General features: G+C 38.5%; 2 protein-coding genes across 5 annotated transcripts; both read left to right on the forward strand.

The window, feature by feature from the left end:
- Window positions 1-6,698: 6,698 nt before the first annotated feature.
- On the forward strand, window positions 6,699-10,180 carry LOC108165760 (uncharacterized). Of its 3 annotated transcripts, none has more exons than XM_081602696.1 (8): window positions 6,699-6,827; window positions 6,922-7,248; window positions 7,357-7,635; window positions 7,779-7,940; window positions 8,343-8,432; window positions 8,603-8,631; window positions 8,982-9,044; window positions 9,365-10,180. In XM_081602696.1, exons 1-8 carry the CDS (start codon window positions 6,773-6,775, stop codon window positions 9,416-9,418), a joined length of 1,059 nt encoding a protein of 352 aa, XP_081458822.1. In that variant the 5' UTR covers window positions 6,699-6,772; the 3' UTR covers window positions 9,419-10,180. The 3 variants fall into 3 exon arrangements, with proteins under 3 accessions (XP_081458822.1, XP_081458821.1, XP_081458820.1); XM_081602695.1 differs by having other exon boundaries at window positions 6,925-7,248; window positions 8,979-9,044; window positions 9,365-10,179; XM_081602694.1 differs by having other exon boundaries at window positions 6,700-6,827; window positions 8,979-9,044; window positions 9,365-10,179.
- Window positions 10,181-11,955: 1,775 nt separating this feature from the next.
- On the forward strand, window positions 11,956-19,168 carry LOC103457302 (uncharacterized). 2 transcript variants are annotated; one of them, XM_081602690.1, is made up of 11 exons: window positions 11,956-12,209; window positions 12,899-13,000; window positions 13,082-13,171; window positions 13,679-13,707; window positions 15,102-16,584; window positions 16,667-16,987; window positions 17,068-17,343; window positions 17,656-17,688; window positions 17,765-17,860; window positions 17,957-17,985; window positions 18,336-19,168. In XM_081602690.1, exons 5-11 carry the CDS (start codon window positions 16,524-16,526, stop codon window positions 18,414-18,416), a joined length of 897 nt encoding a protein of 298 aa, XP_081458816.1. In that variant the 5' UTR covers window positions 11,956-12,209; window positions 12,899-13,000; window positions 13,082-13,171; window positions 13,679-13,707; window positions 15,102-16,523; the 3' UTR covers window positions 18,417-19,168. The 2 variants fall into 2 exon arrangements, with proteins under 2 accessions (XP_081458816.1, XP_017157669.1); XM_017302180.2 differs by lacking the exons at window positions 11,956-12,209; window positions 12,899-13,000; window positions 13,082-13,171; window positions 13,679-13,707 and having other exon boundaries at window positions 14,744-16,584.
- Window positions 19,169-19,552: the final 384 nt, after the last annotated feature.

Consider the following 19,552-nt stretch of genomic DNA (forward strand, 5'->3'; position numbering starts at 1 on the left):
GCGGGATCATGAAGGGGGAATAATTTTTTTTCTGGCAGGGACTGAGAAGCTGCTGAAAACTGATGTGAAGTTAGATGAATCCATCCATCCATCCATCCATCCATTTTCTTCCTCTTATCCGGGGTCGGGTCGCGGGGGCAGCAGCTTCAGAAGGGAGGCCCAGACTTCCCTCTCCCCAGCCACTTCTTCCAGCTCCTCCAGGAACCCCAAGGCGTTCCCAGGCCAGCCGAGAGACGTAATCCCTCCAGCGTGTCCTGGGTCTTCCCCGAGGCCTCCTCCCGGTGGGACGTGCCCCGAACACCTCACCAGGGAGGCGTCCAGGAGGCATCCTGACCAGATGCCCGAGCCTCAACTGGCTCCTCTCGACATGAAGGAGCAGCGGCTCTACTCTGAGTCCCTCCCGGATGACCGAGCTTCTCACCCTATCTCTAAGGGAGAGCCCAGCCACCCTGCGGAGGAAACCCATTTCGGCCGCTTGTACCCGTGATCTCGTTCTTTCGGTCATGACCCAAAGCCCAAAGATGAATCCTTTCTGAGAAAATAAGGGGTTAAATGACCCCAAAACCAAAAGCTCCCTTTGTGCACAAAGATGATAATAAAAACTTAACAAACCATTTAGTTTTGTTTAATTTTGTTAAAACAACAAATCTTAATAGTTTTATACTCCAAAACTCTGTGACACAGATTTTGACTTTGACTGATGGAGTTCGGAAAGAAACTCAGACAGGTTTAACCGTCATATCGAGTCATATCGAGTAAATTTACCCGACATTTACAGTAAAATTTGAGCAACAAACAAAAAAAAACAGTCACTCCTTTTTAGTTGGACCTGCAGTAAATTGTCACATGTGAATTTTGCAGAAGTTATATCTTGTTTCTCTACTGCTGTAGAGAAACATAAACTCTGAATGCATCATGACTGAAGGATGAAAACTGTCTCACTGAAAGAGCAAAACCGATGCTAAATCTTCCAGTGAGACAAGTCCCTCCTGTATTTCTAGTGAGATAAACACACATCCAGTTTCTGCCCACTGGGTTTTCTATGACCTTCATAAGGACTCGTCTTAAAATAAACACCCCCAGATTGTGTTTGTAAGTTTTGGCACAGGAACAACAGGATGTCATGGCTGCGGAGGCGGCGCGACACCAAGCAGCTTCTGGTTCATATCTGCAAAAAGGGATGCAGCATTTCTCTAGACAGTCTGCAGTCAGACTGAAGATTAATAATGCTGGCTGTTATTATATTCAAGTATATTACTCATTGTTTCCCCACCGACATAGGAGTCTAATTTTAACCTGTTTTACTGACAGAAACACGACTTCTGTTGGATCCCTGGGAGGAAGACGTCAGTCTGGGCTTTTCCAGTTTCTACCACAGCCTCCTTTGATTTATAGGTAATTTTATATGCATGAACTTCACCAAAATATAGTCATATATTTTGGTTAATAGAGAAAAATGATCATGATGCTGGTGAAATTTCAGAAGAAGTTGATTTTAACCTTTTATGTCAGAGTTTCTCAGCCTCATTTTACCTGCAAATTTGACAAACCATATAAATGAATATTCTAAATGACAAAATTAAAGACAGTACAACTTTCAAAACTATTGGAATGTAAACCAAAATAATTTAGAAACCCACCTCTTCCAGACTGAATTAACTTCAGCCTTTACGTATCGAGAAATTTACACCTAAATGCACCCGTCCTACGATGCTAAACATAAAGTGACATAAAAAAAAACAACCAAAACTCCGTCCAACTAAACATGACCTCCTGAATGTCAGTAGGCTCAACTTCAGCAAAATGTATAAATTCAAACATCTAACAGCATGAAAACCACTGAAAAGAAGAAGCATCCAGAGATAAGGAACTAGAATACATCATATTTAAGAAGTTATAGCAAAATGATTTCATATTTACGTCAGAGCAGCTGTGAATGTAACACAGATGAAGACATTCTGATGGATTAATCTGATTTTACTACAGATTATAACACTTCAGTTTACATGGAAGAAATCTAGTCACAAATATTTAATATAGTCATTACAAAGCTAAATTGATGACAAAAATAACTTTTGCTTCTTGAATTTAACAAAGGATTTCCTGCAGACATGCAGAATAAAGCAAACTGAGGAAAAACAGCAAATAAAACCAAACCTGCTAACAAACCTGAACGTGAGAGTGACACGAAGTTGAGAGTATCGATTTTCTCAGAATGAAAATTGAGTTAATCCAGGATTTTTCCTCTTTGATGAGATACATCACAATGTCTCTGGGCTTAGATCGAACCACATGGTCAGACCCTCATCTGACTGCACTGCAGTTTTTATTTATATTTGTATTTTTCTTGAACTAATTCGGATTTTATATATCTAATCAAGACGACTGTGTCTTAAATAATTTAATACAGTGCGTTTAGGTGACTGGATTTACTCAATCCAGTTAAAAGCTTCCAAAACATTTGAACATTTGCAATCAGATCTGTATTCCAAAGCTCAGGTAGGTAATTTATAATTTAATACAATCTGCTGGTAACATTTAAATTGTGGAGACATTGTTTCCAGTTGCCTTGAGTTTAATCCACATTTATCAGCTTTTTTGTGATTTAAATGAGTCTTGATAAGTAGGAGGTGCAGCGCCACCACCTGGTTTGGTTAGAAACTGCATCTAATTTAAATGGCATTTAAGACAAAACAGCAGGTTAACAGTAATAAAAGCGATGAGAAACTTGTCACCATTTTAAACTTCTTTTTATTTATTAAATTATTTGAATCATACTCTTTAACGACCAAGACCTCAAGCTGTTTTTGATCCAGAGCTGGACTAAATTTCTTGCACAGAGATGAATAAATTAAACGTCTTACATGGATTATAAACAACCAGAACTAGAGAACAGAAATATCAGATAAAAGCAGAGATGAGGCGAAGCTTTAAACGGCTCTCTGACATTTAAAAACGGTCAGAGAGTATCCCCAGATGCTTGGGAATCTGGATTCCAACGTAAAATTAAGCAATTTGAGGAAATTACATCAGCAGAAGCACCAAGGGTTTGGGTGAAGCTAAATTTGTGGATGTGACAAGCTGGCAGAAGCACAATGATCGCTTTCAGATGGATCTGTACTCCAGATACTGATACTTCAGTTTACGAATAAATCCACCAGAACATTTTGACTGAAATAAAACAACTATGATAAATATTTATATGTTGTTTTAGTTAAGACAGTCATGCATTGTGTGTAACTTGGAAGCTGTTAGTTTCTGCTTGCAGTTAAAATCACTTCACTGTATTATTAGTGAGAATTTGTTTGTTCTTCCTCTGTGGTTTTTGTAGCAGCTGCTGGGCAACGTCGTGTGTTCTTCACTGTTAAAATTGGTGATGAGGTCACTTTGCCCTGCGTAAAGGAGATCCCAGCACAGAATACCTGCGACAGAACCACACGGGAGGTCCAACAGTCCAGAACCAGAAAAACATGGTTCCAACACGGACATTTTACAGCAGAAGCTTTGGCTGATTTAGACAGACTGAGTGTGAGAACTGAGCAGGACAAAATCTCAGCAGGAAGGTTGATCTGTCTGTTCTCACCAGTACATCCTGTTTCTGTTTGAACAGTTCAACAATGAGAAATGGGTTTAGCTTTTTTATTTTAAAACAATATTTCTATTTTCACCAGAGACTGAACAGGAGAGCGATGATGAGGTCAACCTAACCTGCTCTGTGACGAACTATGTCCACTGCAGACACTCAGTGGTGTGGGTGGGTGTATGAGGGCAAAGACAGCATATCGTCACACATGAATGCGTCAAGGTCCTGTTCTGCCACTGTGACTTTCCCAGCATCTCATCTGCAACACAACGCAAAGCTTTGTGCAAAGTTAAAGTGCAAAGTTAAAGATGGTTACGATAAGAAAGACCAGCTGTTCACCTGCAACTCACAGTGTCCAGGTGTAGGAAAAGGTGAGAACTGTCAAAATCACTTCAAACTCCAAGTATTTGTTCATTTTAAAGAATTAAAAATGTGAATATGCCATCAGTTTTGACTGAAACATCTTCATACTGAGTCATGTTTAAATGTACTGGCTTATCAGACTGTCCAGATGTTTTAAAGTCATTAAGAGACATCATTGTCCTTTTGGGTTTGGCGACTCTGAAGATGGCATCATTTTAATCCTGCTGCGGAGGAAAACTGAAGGTGAAAACATTCTCTGTTCTTATGAGATGTGTTAGTTTTTAATAACTGAATAAATAAAAAGGGAGATAATGTGTTGTTTTCAGCAGGAGGCTCACTAATGAACATGATGCTACAGCAAAGTACGAAAACATCGGAGAGCTTTTTATCCGTCATAATCCTGTATCGTAACCTTCAACATCTTTCTCAAAGTTCTGTTTCCAAAACAAAACATGAGTCTACAATGTTAATGTAGGCCAAGGTCTAAATGGCCGTTCCGGCGTGCAGTCTCTCTCTTCTCAGTGCGTCAGCGCTCGCTACGAAGCCATGCAGCGATCGCTAGCAAAACTACTACTAACACTACACACACCACAAACTCTAAATAACATACTTACTGTATAAAAAACCTATCGAAACACTTTTAGTAAAATCCACAGCATCAATTCTCCCTAGTCTCTTGCCGTATCCAAATCCCCCCCCCCCTCGTTTGTCCCCACGTGTCTCCGTTCTACCTAGCAACAGACCGTCAACACATTTTCATTGGTTGTGTCGAAATGTGGTACAGTTAGACCCCCACACAGTAAGGCGGAAATGATCGATCATATTCCTGGCTTTATTTTCAAGTAAATAACCACAAAAGTTATATAAAAACACCACTTTTATAAAGTTTGAAGTCCGTACTGTCCACCAGAGGTGAAATGAACACTCGGTATGCCGTCTGTGTTATTACGAAGCCTTATAAATGTGTCACGTGCTTGCCCGCTCCACAGCTGGCTTCGTCCCGGTAGGGTTAAAAGATAATACCTATGGAGTGAGACAAGTTAGAATCATGTAGTTCTTGTCAACCCTGTGCTTTATCTTTAATAAATGTTCCTTTTATGCATCTTTCAGCAGCATTGTCTCCTGTTTGTGTTGTTGGTCTGAGCCGGTCATAAAAATTGGGGGCTTGTCCGGGATTTGAATCAAATTGAATAAGCAACTTTAACATGGTTGAAGTTTAATCAAAATGAGCTCTATGAACCCAAAGAAGATATCAGACAGAAGGGCAAGTATGAAAGAGGCGATGAGTGGAAGGGCAACTGAGTCGTCCGTCAGGATGTGAGGAAAAAGATTGTTAATCTGAACGAGTGGGAAAAAGAGAAAGAAGGGTTGAACCCTGGGGTAAAAACCTTTGTTGTAAAGAATAAATGTTAACTGTAAAGAGGGATGAGGAAGATGAGGACTACAAAAAAGTGTTGAAAAGGCAATGAGTTGGATAAAAGGTGAACTTGTAAAGAAGGATGAAGAGGACATAAATAAGTGGGATGAGGAAGAAGATGTAAAGGGCAACGAGTAGGATGATGTGTCCCAGACTGAGTATGTTATCTACTATTGTTTGTTTTTTTAAATATGAAACTGTTTTTAACCTCAAGTTAATCATTGAGTTCTAAATATAAAAAAATGAGACCAACATGTAATGCCATTTGTGATCTAAATAACCGAGTTTTGCTAATTTCCTGATGACCAACAATAATCTTCTACAGAATCCTTTTCAGGTCATATTTTAATTTTGTTCTCTGAAATGTGCATGTTTGGACAACAAAATTCCCACAGTTCAGCCAACTCTGATTAGTCAACTAAACACTTTAAACACGTAGGATGGTTGTTGAAAGATGCGATACGAAAACAGGAAATGATGCAGTGACTGCATGGTGACGTAGTGCTGTCACTATGCTGGTAGCAACAGCATATTAGGTGATGTGTATAAATATTTATGCACTCAGTCCACATCCTCTTTAACTTCGTATGGAGAGAACAGACGTACTTACGAAGAAAGAAACTTTCTGCGGTTTTAGGTGTAAAATTCAGTTGCACCTAATAGAGCATAAACTTTTGGTTCACATTGTTAAATATAAAACCTCCACAAAAAGTCCCTTTAAAAACATGCATCTGTTTAATGGAGGGATTGTGAGGATGTGCATTAATCTGATCATTTTGCTTCCAAGAAGTCTGTCTCAGTTTGAGAATCAAATTAGCTTTGATCTGCAGCTCATCCTGCCAAAACCTAACGATATCAAAACATGTGAAAAACAATGTTTTAATTTTTAAAATGAACTATAAGTTAATGAGAGGAAGGATGATGTTTTTACATGCTATGAGGAAGTGAAACCTCTAACACCCACACGGCCTGCGTCAGGTTTGCATGTTAAAATTGGAACCATTTTTACAGAGAAAGACAGAAATATCAGCTTTTATTCAGATAACCTCTTTATTTCCACTTCTAAAACTTCATATCATAGATAAGAAAACATCTAACAAATATTTACTTCAGTTTTGCGTAAATAATTGTTGTAGTGATGCAATATTGTTCTGCCGTATTAATTATTGTGTTGTTTTATGTTTAGTTTATGTTGTATTTTAACCTCACTGTCCTTCAGGGGGGATTTTTCCACTTATTCTTGCATTTGCTGCTGCAGCAGTTGGGCACCGAGGAGTTTTTTTCAAACACAGAGTCTCTATGAGGAAGTCACACCTTCATACACACACAGACTACGCAATGTTTTCATGTCTAAAAAGAGATTGCTTTGCAGACTCAGTCAGTTGTGCGTGTGAAGAGACAGAAGCACTATGCTTTCCTTCCAACGGATTTCAATGTCTTTATTTCTGATACTTCAGATCACAGGTAAGGAAATATCTAATACCTAATTGTTGAATCTACATCTCAATCAACCTGCAAACAGTTATTTGCTACATTGTCTTTAACCTTTTCCCTGCAGCAGCAGCTGGGCAGCAGCGAGCTTTCTTCACTGTTAAAACTGGTGATGGAGTCACTTTACCCTGTGGAAATGTGGGACAGGAGAAACTCAACTGTGACAGAATCACATGGACGTTCAGTCAACCAGGAAACAGAGACCTATCATTGTTTGAACGAGGAGATTTCACAGAAGCAGCTAACGCTAAGTCAGGCAGACTGAGTGTCACAGCAGACTGTTCTCTGGTCATGAAGAACGTCAGAGTGGAGGATTTTGGTGAATACTACTGCAAACAGATCCCGACTATAAGCCCAAATCTCACATTGAAGGTTGATCTGTCTGTTGTTACCAGTGAGTATTTATATCACGTTGATATTTAGCCACACTTCCTCTTAGTAACACAACAACGAAGCTGAATTTACTGTTGTTGTCTTTTCTAAATATCTCCATCTTCACCAGTGACTGAACAAAGAAACAATGGAAAAGTCACCTTTAACTGCTCTGTGTCTAAATACACCGTCTGCAAACACTCAGCGGTGTGGCTGTATGAGGGGAAAGAGAAAATATCACCAGATGTGAATGTATCAGGTTCCTGCTCTGCAGCTGTCAGAATCCCAGCATCTCATCTGCATCAGAACTCAAAGTTTTATGAGTTATTAAAGTGTAAAGTACATAATTCATATGACAAAAAAGACCTGCTGTTCACCTTCAGCCATCAGTCATCAGATGAGAAAACAGGTGAGAACATCAAACATTACTCATCATTCTCTCAAACCTGAAATATTTAAACTTTTAACATTTATCTAATCTAATCAGCTGATTATTTTCATATAATGATGCATCTGCAAACCTGATTAACACAAAATTATCCCAATTTACAGAACAATCAACAGCAGCTACATCTACTACATCAGCAACAACTAGATCAATATTAACCAAACCAGATAGAACCGAATCAGCTTTTCCAACCAGCAGCAGGAGGCAAACTTCAGTAAACCCAACAGCAACGCCGTTTACCAAACATAATCAAACAAAATCACGAGGTAGAGATGCATTTTATTAAGTTTAAATATCTTAAGGTATAGGCTGGGTTTTTTTTAAATTAAATTTAGTGAAGATATTAGCAGTAATGTCTCCAATAGCTGTGGTAGAAAGTAGAGAGTTTGTAGAAAAGTAAAAATATCCACAGATTAGAGGAATGTCTAAAGAAAGAGACGCTTTCTAAAGTTTTTTCACTGTTTTCTTGGCCTAAATATATTTGTGTTAAAGTTGTTAGCTTCTGTTATCATATATAAGACAGAGTCCATCTGACCTAGTATTATTGTTGTTTTCACAGATTGTCACTTTAACAAGCCAGCCTTTTCCTTTAATTTCAACCAGATGTTTTATTCAGGTGTCTTTCTTCCAGTGGTTTTATTTTATGTAACGTGTCGTTTGTCCACCAGGTTGGATTTGGTGGGTTGTCATTGTGTCCATGTTGTTAGCAGGACTCTTAATAACTGCGATGGTGACCATCGGATGGATAAAAACTAAAGGTGAGAACAATCACTGATTTATCTAAAAACAGCATCCATGTAATTATGCAAACCGCTGCTTAATATTTTAACTGTTGTTTTTTTTATATGCATAAAAATAAAGTAATAGTAGATGATAAACTATGATGCATGATTGTCTTTAAGCTGAATCAAACTCTTGTCTCTTTTAGGAAATAAAAAGCAGAAGGAAGACCAGCCTGTGAGTTTCACCACAGAAATATGACATATTTAGACATTTTGAAACGTCATTCAGCCACTGCTGGCTTCTGGACTTTTTTGGACTTTCGTCACCCAGATATGAAACTCAGCTGAGGAAGTGAGCTCAGAGTCTGCCGTGAATGACTCAGTTTGATCAGAAACCCACACAGGGCAGAATGACACCAGATGGTTTTGTGGGTTAGGTCTGGTCCATGCAGACGTGTCAGAAACCAACTGACTGATAACTCTTTAACAACAGGAAGAACCTTTAATGACAAAAAGTCTAATTTTTTAACTACAGTTTGCAGAAACCCCATCACTTTTACTCTTTGCTTTGTTTTCTTTCAGCAGGTGGATCCTTATGTTTCTTATGCATCCATGAACCTCGGCATGGAAACCAGGACAAAAAGCAACGTGAGTGCCACCATAGAAACGCAACATAGATTTATTCATCACGGTGTGATGTAATGTAGAAACATTAAGGTCTTCCAGGTTGAAACCTTTTCTCTAACTGGGTCTTAAGTGTTAAGTTTAAATATTGCAAAAGATTCATGGATTGGCTTCATGTTCAAAATGTTCAAATCTGATATTCATCATCTGTGAGCTGATAAACTGGGATTTACCGTCTGCCTCCTCTATGCACAGAAAAGCAATGTTAAATATTAACATCTCTACTTATGGTTAACATGTTACAGTAATATTTTTTATGTTTTTATATTATTGTGCTATTCCAGGTCCCTGACACTGTGATCTACAGCACTCTACAAGCTCCATCTGCTGTCATCTGATCAGCTGCTGTCCAGAACTGAAGAAAAAGCAACATTTCCTACTGAATGCCTACCAATCTGTGTATCAGTGTACAATGTGTGAGCGTTGGTGTCATGATCCGTGTTTCTGTGTGTTTATTTTTGAGCTTTTTTCTGAGTCCTGTCTCTGCGTCTTCCCCGTTGATTGTTTCCCAGGTGCGTCTCGTTCCCTTGATTACCCCTGTGTGTATTTAGTCTCACCTGTTGTCTGTGTTCCTTGTCCTTGTCTAACGTTGTGTGTACCAATCTGTTTCCCTGTGTTCCTTGTGCTCCCCGTTGTTCTGTACCGCAACATCTACCATTAAACAACATCATCATCTTCACCATAACCTGGGTCTCAGCGTTTCTCCTCACCACTTCCACCCAACAATTATGACAGTTGGTGAGTGTGATTGGGTGAATGTGACTCTACTGTAAAGTGCTTTGAGTTGTCAAAATGATTGGAAAAGCCCTATAAAAGTTCAGTCCATTTTACCATTTTCCTTTAATTTGTTGTGGATTTGAATCCAGTTGTTTTGTTCTGGATCATTTCTGCTTGTTTGATGCATAATCTGCTCCCATCCTGCCTCTGCAGTGCTTGGATCACAATCCTTCAAACATTTAATGCATTTACAAAGTTTATTGTAATATATATATTTTTATGCTGGCAAATCAGTAGAATTACAGTGTTTTTCATTCCATTGTTTATTGTAATTTCTAATAAAGTTGCCAAGCTTCAGCTTTCTGATAAGCCGGTTGTGGGTCGCCATCTTTCTTGACGCTAAATACAGTGTGATGCTAACCAACCAATAGGGAGAAGTTGTAGCCTGAAGGCTCTGCCCCTCATTATCATAATGAAGCAGAAACGAATAAGGACAATGGCAAAAGGACATGCAGAAATAAGTAAATATCAATACAGATAAAGCATCCATCCATCCATCCATTTTCTTTACACCATTGTCCCTCAGTGGGGTCAGGAGGTGCTGGTGCCTCTCCAGCTAACGTTCCGGGCGAGAGGCGGGGTCACCTGGACAGGTCACCAGTCTGTCGCAGGGCTACACAGAGACACACAACCATGCACACACTCACCTAGGGGCAATTTGGAGAGGCCAATTAACCTGACAGTCATGTTTTTGGACTGTGGGAGGAAACCGGAGTACCGGAGAAAACCCACCATGCACAGGGAGAACATGGAGACTCCATGCAGAAAGACCCGGGCCGGGAATCGAACCCAGAACCTTCTTGCTGCAAGGCAACAGCTCCACCAACTGCGCCACGGTGCAGCCAAAAAAGAAGCCAATAACTTAACAATCTATTTAATTTTGGCTGAAATGGCTCTCCATTCTCTATAGTCCAAAGACTGCTGGTTTAAATTAGAATTTCTTGCTAGTCTGGTACATTCATGTTTTTAAAGTTTAATGAAATGTTGTACATTGTCTCTCTGTAAAACAAACAGACTGTAAATAGAAACATTTCTCTTCCCAGTTTTCCAAACGTTCCAATGTAAACAGAAGCTAAACTGCTTTCCACAGATAAACCTCCAACTTGCCTTTGGTATCATTACCTTTAAAAACTGATGTGTAGTTAATTTACTCACTGAAAATAAACAAACCTGAAGGTCCAGAAAACGAGAAGAGGCCAATGGAAAAGTAAAACGGGTTCAGTGTTCAGGTTCAGTGCAGCAGAAGCCTGTCAAAGGGTCAGTGTTGTGTAAAAACAACTTTTTGAGCTTTACTTCGTGTTAAAGCTCCTCCTTGGAATAACAGTGTCAAAGTTTCTGAGCTTCTGCCTTTCAGACCTCCCACATGTCTTTCCTACTCTGCTCCTTCAGACTAGCAGCAGCAGCAGTTAGCAAACACCTGGTGGAACTGTGCATCTGATGAGCTCATTATATGAGCTACTTCTAGGTGAAGGAATGTACAAATGTTGTTAAAGGGTTAGTAGAGGAGCCATGTTGAGATGACTTCCTGAAGGTGGAGTTTCAGAAAGAGCAGGAGTTTTTAAAGAGACAGAGACCCAATTTCAAGGCATTAAATTACAAAGTCACATTTCTTTTCAAACATATTTCATATATAAAGCCTTTTTATAATGACTGAAGGTAATATAGTTACTTTATTGTGCTTTAAAATGATTCTATATGACTGGAAAACACATCATACGTCCCCTTTAGCCTTTTACTCATTTTTGTAAGTGAGGTGAACTGCAGCAGAGAGCATGTGGGTCAGAGGGCCCTGAGCATCCGGCTTGAGAAACATCGCTCTGGCTGCTGGTTTTTCAACGTTTGCTTTCATAAGTTTAAATAGATTATGATTATCTGCTCTTGCTATGAGCATTGTGTGGTCTAAATTTAAAAAAAGGAGAACAATGAGACGCTTTATGCTGCTAGTGTGTTCATGTGCAACAACTGGTAACAGAAACTAACACAACAGAAACGGTCCCATCTTGTTTCGAAAGGTATCAACTCTTAAAGCTACTGTTTTATTCTTGCAAATATTTTAAAAAATGCTTTTGAAATACGCTAAGGAGGTAAATGAAAAAATGCTAATGTTGGAAGTCTTTTTGACAGGTTTCTAAAAACATGCAGAGACTAAAACAACAAACATCACAAGTGAGAAACAGGGTGAAGACGTAGTGAGGAAGTCGCCCCTCCTGAAGCTCATGGGTGTTTATTTTCAATAAGAAGCCATTTTGAACTCAAGTCGTTAGCGAACATGAACAGAGGAGATGAAGATGAGCAAAAAGGCTGAAACAGGATGGATACGGTTGTCTTTAATTCTGATGCTTCACTTTGCAGGTAAGATTAAATTTAATAAACATTAAATAAAGTTTAATGCTGCTTTCAGTATTTGTGTCCAACTTAACACTTGTCTAGTCCGTAGCTTCCTGACTGCAGTTGACTCTCACAAAAGAGTGACGCAATATTTTATGTTTTTTCTGACCCGTTACTCAGGACATAAAAGTTTATGTTGTATTTAATTTATATACATTTCATTTTAAGAGGTCGTAAAATGAGTCTTTTATCACGAACAGACTTGGTGTAAGAAAACATTTGATTTGACAAAGTGCGATAGATTTAATTTGTAACAAGCTGTTATAAGGAACTAAAGATTAATAAGTAAATTAAGCAGATTAAGTGTTTCAGTTTATTTTTAGCCGTGAAGAAAACTCATAAAAAGCATGTCAGCTGCTTAGAGCTGCAGATAAATTATGTCAAAGATGAGTTATAAATTTAACCCCAAATGACTTTTACACACAAACAAAAACTTATTAACGTACTAACAAACGAGAAAGCACACAACACAACAACGATACTGCGGCTCATGTATTGTTGTTGGACCAGAACTATATTCGCATTTTGTGGGTTTTCCTTCATGATAAACAACCAAAGCAGTAAAGAAGCAGCTCATTAGTCATGAGGGAGATGACATGGAGTCTCTCCTCACAGTTTGTTGGGTTTTTTCCTGTCACATTCTCATTCAACAGCTTTTACAACAACAACAAAGCACAACTTCACCGAATCCACCGAAAAAACTCCAACCAGCATCACATCTACTGCGACGGCCTCACAGTACAGCAACATTAAAGGTGGTAATGGATTTCAGTCAGAGTGTCCACTCCTGTTTTTCTAAACCGTCTCGATTAACCATCAGTTTTAATCCTCCACAGGTCAGTTATTATATTACATCATTATTTTATTTGGTGCAGCAGCTATCATCATAACAGCTGTGGGGATCATCAACATGAAGAAAACAAGAGGTGAGAGAAATCAAACTATAAACTTTGATTTTTTTTATAGTCTCACCGGTAACATCAATATTAGTTTATTCAGTTTCCTGACATTACTTGTTGTAAAGATATTTTTATGAGTGGCAGGCGTAAATTATTTGGTTTATTAATGTTTAATTTATACATTTTATGCTTAAAAACAATAAAAACTCTTGACTGATGACAAAACAGTTACTCAGTTCAAAATTATTATAAAGTGTGAACCGTCTGTAACACAGACAGTCAAACTCCTGCGTACATGAGCAGATGCTTTACTGACTGACATCAGAAGAGCTAAAATGGTGGATGAGAAACTGCAGCACGTCTATCATTGTGTTTGCATTGATGAGATCAAAATGGCTGCCTTGAGCTACTGCAGTTCTGCTTGTTGGTTCTCACCAAAAGAGGAACTGTGAGAAAGGTCTGAGTGAATAAAAACTATTTTCAACCTTTCAGAATGAGACTTGAGACGCACTCATCTTTGTTTCATACTTTCAGGAACTAAGCAAATGAAGAAAGGCAAAACTGTAAGTATAAAGAGTCATTTAATACACCTGTAATTGTGATAATTCAAGATTTAGTTTATCTTTCTTAAAAATGGCTCAGGGGAGTGAGTGCAGAAAGAGGTTGTAGAAAGAGGGTGAAAGGATTGCAGTACGACTCGCTACCTCTGCTTTGACTCACTGTCCTCCATCGGTTGAATTCATCACTATTGGCCCTTTGCAGCTTCGCCACCTAACCGTCCTGACAGACGTCTGAGATGAGGGACTGGAGTCTGGAACGGAGCGACTCTGATTGTTTTCCCAAGTTGTTTTTTGTCTATTTAGCTTGAGATTATTAGTCTGTGTCGGTAGCTCACTTACTCGGGGTTCATTAACCAAGTTACGAACAGTTGGAACTTAGATGGCTTAGAAACTGACGTGTTGATTTGGTCAAATCTGCCTGAATTCGGAGCGCATCTTTCATTCCACTGTGTGATAAATGGTCTTTCCTCTTACACCAGAGCAGACTTTAAAGGTCAAAGGTCATGGCTCACCTTTGAAAAAATGATGAGCCATTTTTTCTATGGTTACTAAAGATTAGATGTATGCTTTCTCCATAATACGATATTTAATTGCTTTTCATTAAGCATATTTATTAAGTGTATGAATTCTTATGACTGGTTGCTGCTCTCCATCACCACAGTATCTTTTTTCATAAGGTTTTTGATAAAATGACAACTTTGCATCCTTGTCTGTTTGTGAAGATGGCGACACAGCACGTTATGAGCATTTTTACAGTGAAATAAAATAAATAAAAGTGATGTTAAGCTACCAGCTGACTGTTTTTGACAGGTTTTACAGGAGTTGATGCTCACAGGTTGTTTTGGAGCAGGGAGTGTGGCGCCATATGCAAAATGTCTGTAGCTTTTGCTGGACATCATTTTGTTCTTCATGTGTCCACATTGGGGTTTATGCTAAAATGAGAAACTTTTTTGTTTGAAGTAGTTTTGTACCAAAGAACAGAGTTTTCTTTTATTTTACTGCGACATTAAGAGCTGCACAATTAAACTAATCGACTCATGACAAAATGAAATGGATTTTCTTATTAGCATTTTTGGAATGACATTAATGTTATCTGGTAAAATGTGAAGGCTAAGGGTCATGTTACAATGTTTTTATGTGCAAGAAACAGGCAAGCTAATGTAGATGCTAACTTTATCAAGCAGCCTTATAAGACAGTAAATGCAAATTAATAATTAAGTATGGTGTCATTGTATTTAGATCTGATCAAACTAAACGAGACCGAATGATCAAAATCCTCTAAATCTTGACAGCAGATGGAGACAAAACGTGAAAGAATTGAGTCAGTTCCAAAGAGGGTTCAGAGGCTTTGATGATGATAATGAAATGGTTTCAGCATCATGATGTTCTGTATGCAGGATGATCCCGAGGAAACCGTCTGCTACGCCTCCATCAGCCACTCCAACAAGACCAAACCTGAAGCACAGGTCAGTGCTTAACCTGCCCTGGTGGTTCAGGGGGCAGCAGAATCATCACTTTGGGGAAGTTGCCTTATTCAATGTTTTTATGCTTCTTTTAGGTTTGTGGTGATGATGATGAGGATGATGAAAATGCTCCTGTGATCTACAGCACAGTTACACATGGCCCTTCTTCCACTATAGTATCCAGTGATCCAAACTGCCTCTATGCTACAGTTAACAATTAAAATGAAAATGATTAAAAGGTCACATGTTGTTTTTAATTGATGGTTTCTAGTAACTGTATATATCAGGTTTATAATTCTATATGTTATTCGCTCACATTGCTGCCTGTGTCTCCAGTTTTACTGCAGCTTATTGTTCTCACATGACATTTTTCTTTTCCAATAAAGTTTCACATATCAGACATAACTGGCTGTTTCTGCTGAGGTTTGAACTGAAGTAACTCAAACTCCAGTCCTCCAGGGCTGACGTCCTCCACCTGTGATTTTATTTGTGTTTCTTATTTAATGGAAACATTACAACTGTGAAATTGTGTTTTTTTGACATTAGCAGAATATTGACAGTTTTGCTACATTTGTAATGTTTGCAAGTGAAACTCAGAAACAGGACTGACAGAGTGGCACAAACAGGGAAGTGGCAAACATTTTAGGTTTATCAAGTCAGAGAACTGCAAAGCCTGTTACCATTCAGTCAGTCTTTAACCCTTTACAACAACCTGAATTTGAGCAAAAACTGTATGCTGGTTTTTCTCATCCCACATCAGTGTCTGACCTCAGAGCTCTGGAAATACAGCTTTGGAAGAATGATTAAAAAAAAAAGAACCTTATGGAAAGCCTTTTTGTTTCTTGTGTTTGAAAGCAATGAGTGAATACCATTTGCAAGATTGTGTAGGAAGCAAACATTGACCCCTGTAACCTGCTTAATTGGAAACTTAAAAACACATACAAGTGTTTTTGACGTCACAAGCAAATCACAGCTCTTCCCCTGATGTGTTCTTGTTCTAAAATATCCTCTGGAGATGAAGCTGCATCTGGGGGAAATAAGGAACTAACATGTCTCACAACAGTGAATAATATGATGTGTGTGCTTTTTTACTAGCAGTCTATCAGATTTTAAACAATAACTTATGGAACAGTTGGCACTTTTCTCTACTGTTCATATTTACTACGATTCACCCAGACATGCATGTTTTACCCTGTTGCCATCAACAAAGTGGGCTAAGACTTTCCGAAGGGAAAAAACAGGCTGAAGTCAGTGAGGAAGTGATACTAAAGTTATTTCCACATTAATGCAATATTTTGAAAGCGTTGTAGTGTGAATCATTTGCAGATGTGACCATGAGAAGAACAGAGAAGCAGAATGGCTGCAGTTAGATGGATACAAGCGTCTTTATTCCTGATGCTGGTGCTTCAGTTTACAGGTACAGATCATAATATCATGAAGATTTCTACTTTAACTGAATGCACGTTTTATTTTACACATTATTTGTCATGTTTTCACAGCAGTGGCTGGGAGAGAGCCGTCCTTCTTCACGGTCAGTGCTGGAGATGAAATAACTCTGCATTGTGGGAACGGATCAGATCATCAGCGTGACGCTGGATCCACCGAGTGGCTCTTCAGTGGCTTCAGATCACCTGAAACTGAGATCCTGGTGACAGAGCTGAGCAAAAAAGTGACCAGAAGATCTGACAGGCTGAGTGTTTCAGCAGACCGCTCTCTGGTCATAAAGACAGTCACAGTGGACGACGTCGGCTTTTACACCTGCAGGAAGAACGTCTCAGGAAAACAAGACGATGCAGACATTTTTCTGTCTGTCATTGACAGTAAGTGTTAAAATTTACAATTAGAACAGCATTTGATGCTAATGTCTCAATTTATTTCCTTACATTTCAACCTTTGCTAGTGGTGGAGCTGAAGGTCAGCGACAAGGTCGTCTTGAACTGTTCTGTGCTGCAGTATGAAGACTGCAGATATGTGGTGGAGTGGTTGTACGACGGTGCAGAGGAAACATTGTCAGACATTGAAATTTCACCACCTTCCTGCTCAGCCACCATGACGCTTTTGACATCGGGGCATCAGCAGAAGCCATATGAGTCTCTGACCTGTAAAGTCACCAACACTTACACTAAAAAAGTGGAACATTTCCGCTTCAAACCTCCACCTCCTGTCAAGAAAACAGGTAAGACTGTTGCCTTCCTTCTCCTCTCTGTTATTCTGACCTGGCGGTGCAGCGCTGCCGTTTTCTGGCTGATCTTAAAAACCAAATCCACTGATTCCAATATGGCCAATACAGATATTTTGACTGAAAAGTCTGTAAATATGGTGATGAGCTCACTAAGTGGCCTCATCGGTGTGATTACTGTAAACCATGCACATGCAGACATGCATGCAAAATAACTAAATCAGCTGAAATGCAGGTTTTTTTATTAACTGTGTTGCAACAACAATAAGGAACACATTCTCACTCCAGCATTTCTTTCTATCACTGCAGATGCAATTATGAAAAATCCACCAGAACAACAAGGTAGACATAAACATTTTTACCTGACTGCACTCATTCGTGGATATTCACCATAACTGTGTCTCTTTACTATGTTTAGACTTTCCATACTTGCTGAGAGGAATCATTGTGTCTGTGGGTTTGGCAGTTCTCATAATATCTGTGGTTACAGTTGACATATTGATGAAAACTAAAAGTGAGAACAATCACATTTCAAAGTAAAACAATATCAATGTTTTTTATACTTTAAATTAAAGTCATGTCTGCACTTTGTGTGTTTTTATTCTTTCAGGAAACGAATCAGAGACGAATGAAGATGCTGTAAGTTTAAATACTGGACAGTGAAATGATAAATGTACAGAAATAGTTTATTGTATTTTAATTTTTACAGAGTAGCAGTTCACTTTGAGGTAGTTGAGTAGAGATGTGTTTTGAACATCATCAGTGTTTTATTGTATCAGCATAATTTAACAACAGAATAACAAACCATAACATTATGACCACTCACAAGCTATATTAAAATCACTGGATATCTATGGTGATACATGAAAGTTGGTTACTGAAATAAAAGACCTAGAAAAAACATAAAAATAAAAGACAAAAACAGAAGATTAGTGACAAACTGACCCATTTATGCCACAATTCGATTCTCTGCTCTTTGTTTTCCACAGACACTCGACAACAGAGAAGACGAAAGAATAGAGATGTATGAAAATATTATAGTTCTTTCTGCATCAGACAGACTCCACTAATCAGAAACCCAAACTCAGGTTTGCATGTTTTACTCCTGGTGAGGAGTTTCTCCTCTGGAAACTTTCCCTGGAGGAAATGTTTCCTGAAACTGTGCTGGAACCGAAACGTTTGGACTCAGTGTTTATGAAGATAAAGGTGGAGAAAATAACTTCCAGAAAGCAGCAGAACCAGAAGAAAAATGTGAAAACAAGAGTGTTTGGAGAACGTTGACACAATATTGTTAGAACGTCTTTGTGGATTGTTGCTTCAGCTGAAAATTCACAGCTTTTTTACACTTTGATTTTTGTATTGTTCTTTACAACTTTTGCATTTATTAAAGCATTACAAAGACAAGTTCAAATCATTTTTTACATAACCTTTATTTGTGCTAATCCATTGTCATTACACCAAAGCTCCACTAGGGGGTAGCGCATTTATTTCTCACTGATTCAAAGCACATTGAATCAAACGGTTTCCTGCTGTAATGATCAGGATTAAAATAGCAATCACATTATTTACAGCTTCAGTTTGTTCATATTGTTTTTACATTTGTACTTGGTCATGTGAGCAAGCTGTTGAAATATGAATTTATGTTTGTTGTATAAATATTTTTATTGAATTAAATTTAATTTCTTACTTCAGATTTTATTTTAATTGTTTAACTAAATTATTAAAGAACAGAGAAATTGTTTATGCACTTTTTTGTTACTTAAACTGACCACTACAATAAAAGGAAGTCAAAATCACTCACTCCGGTGAGTTGTCATGGAAACTTTAATGATATCCATCAATGTGTTAACCACAAATGCTGCTGATCATTGGTGGACAAATATATCTCCTCTGCTGCTGCTAATAAACACATCCATTATGAAAACCTTTTAGCCAAGTACAGCATAATGGCAGTACCGACACAACTTCTACACCTTGAAGCCTGTCAGTTACAGCCTTACGTTAGCTGAACAGATCAATATGCAATGTGTACCATCTGACATACATTACAGATTTAATTTTACTTGAAAAGGTTTTTTACTAAACTGTAATCGTGTTAGCCACGCTAGCACCGAGTACCGTGTATCAGGCCCTAGGCACATTTGAACCCTCAAAACCATGAATGTCCGACTTACCCAGCCTAGCAAGAACAATAGGCATCAGTGAT

This window comes from Poecilia reticulata, chromosome 21 (genome assembly GCF_904066995.2).
Source record: "Poecilia reticulata chromosome 21, P_reticulata-male-v2, whole genome shotgun sequence".
Classification (NCBI taxonomy): Eukaryota; Metazoa; Chordata; class Actinopteri; order Cyprinodontiformes; family Poeciliidae; genus Poecilia; species Poecilia reticulata.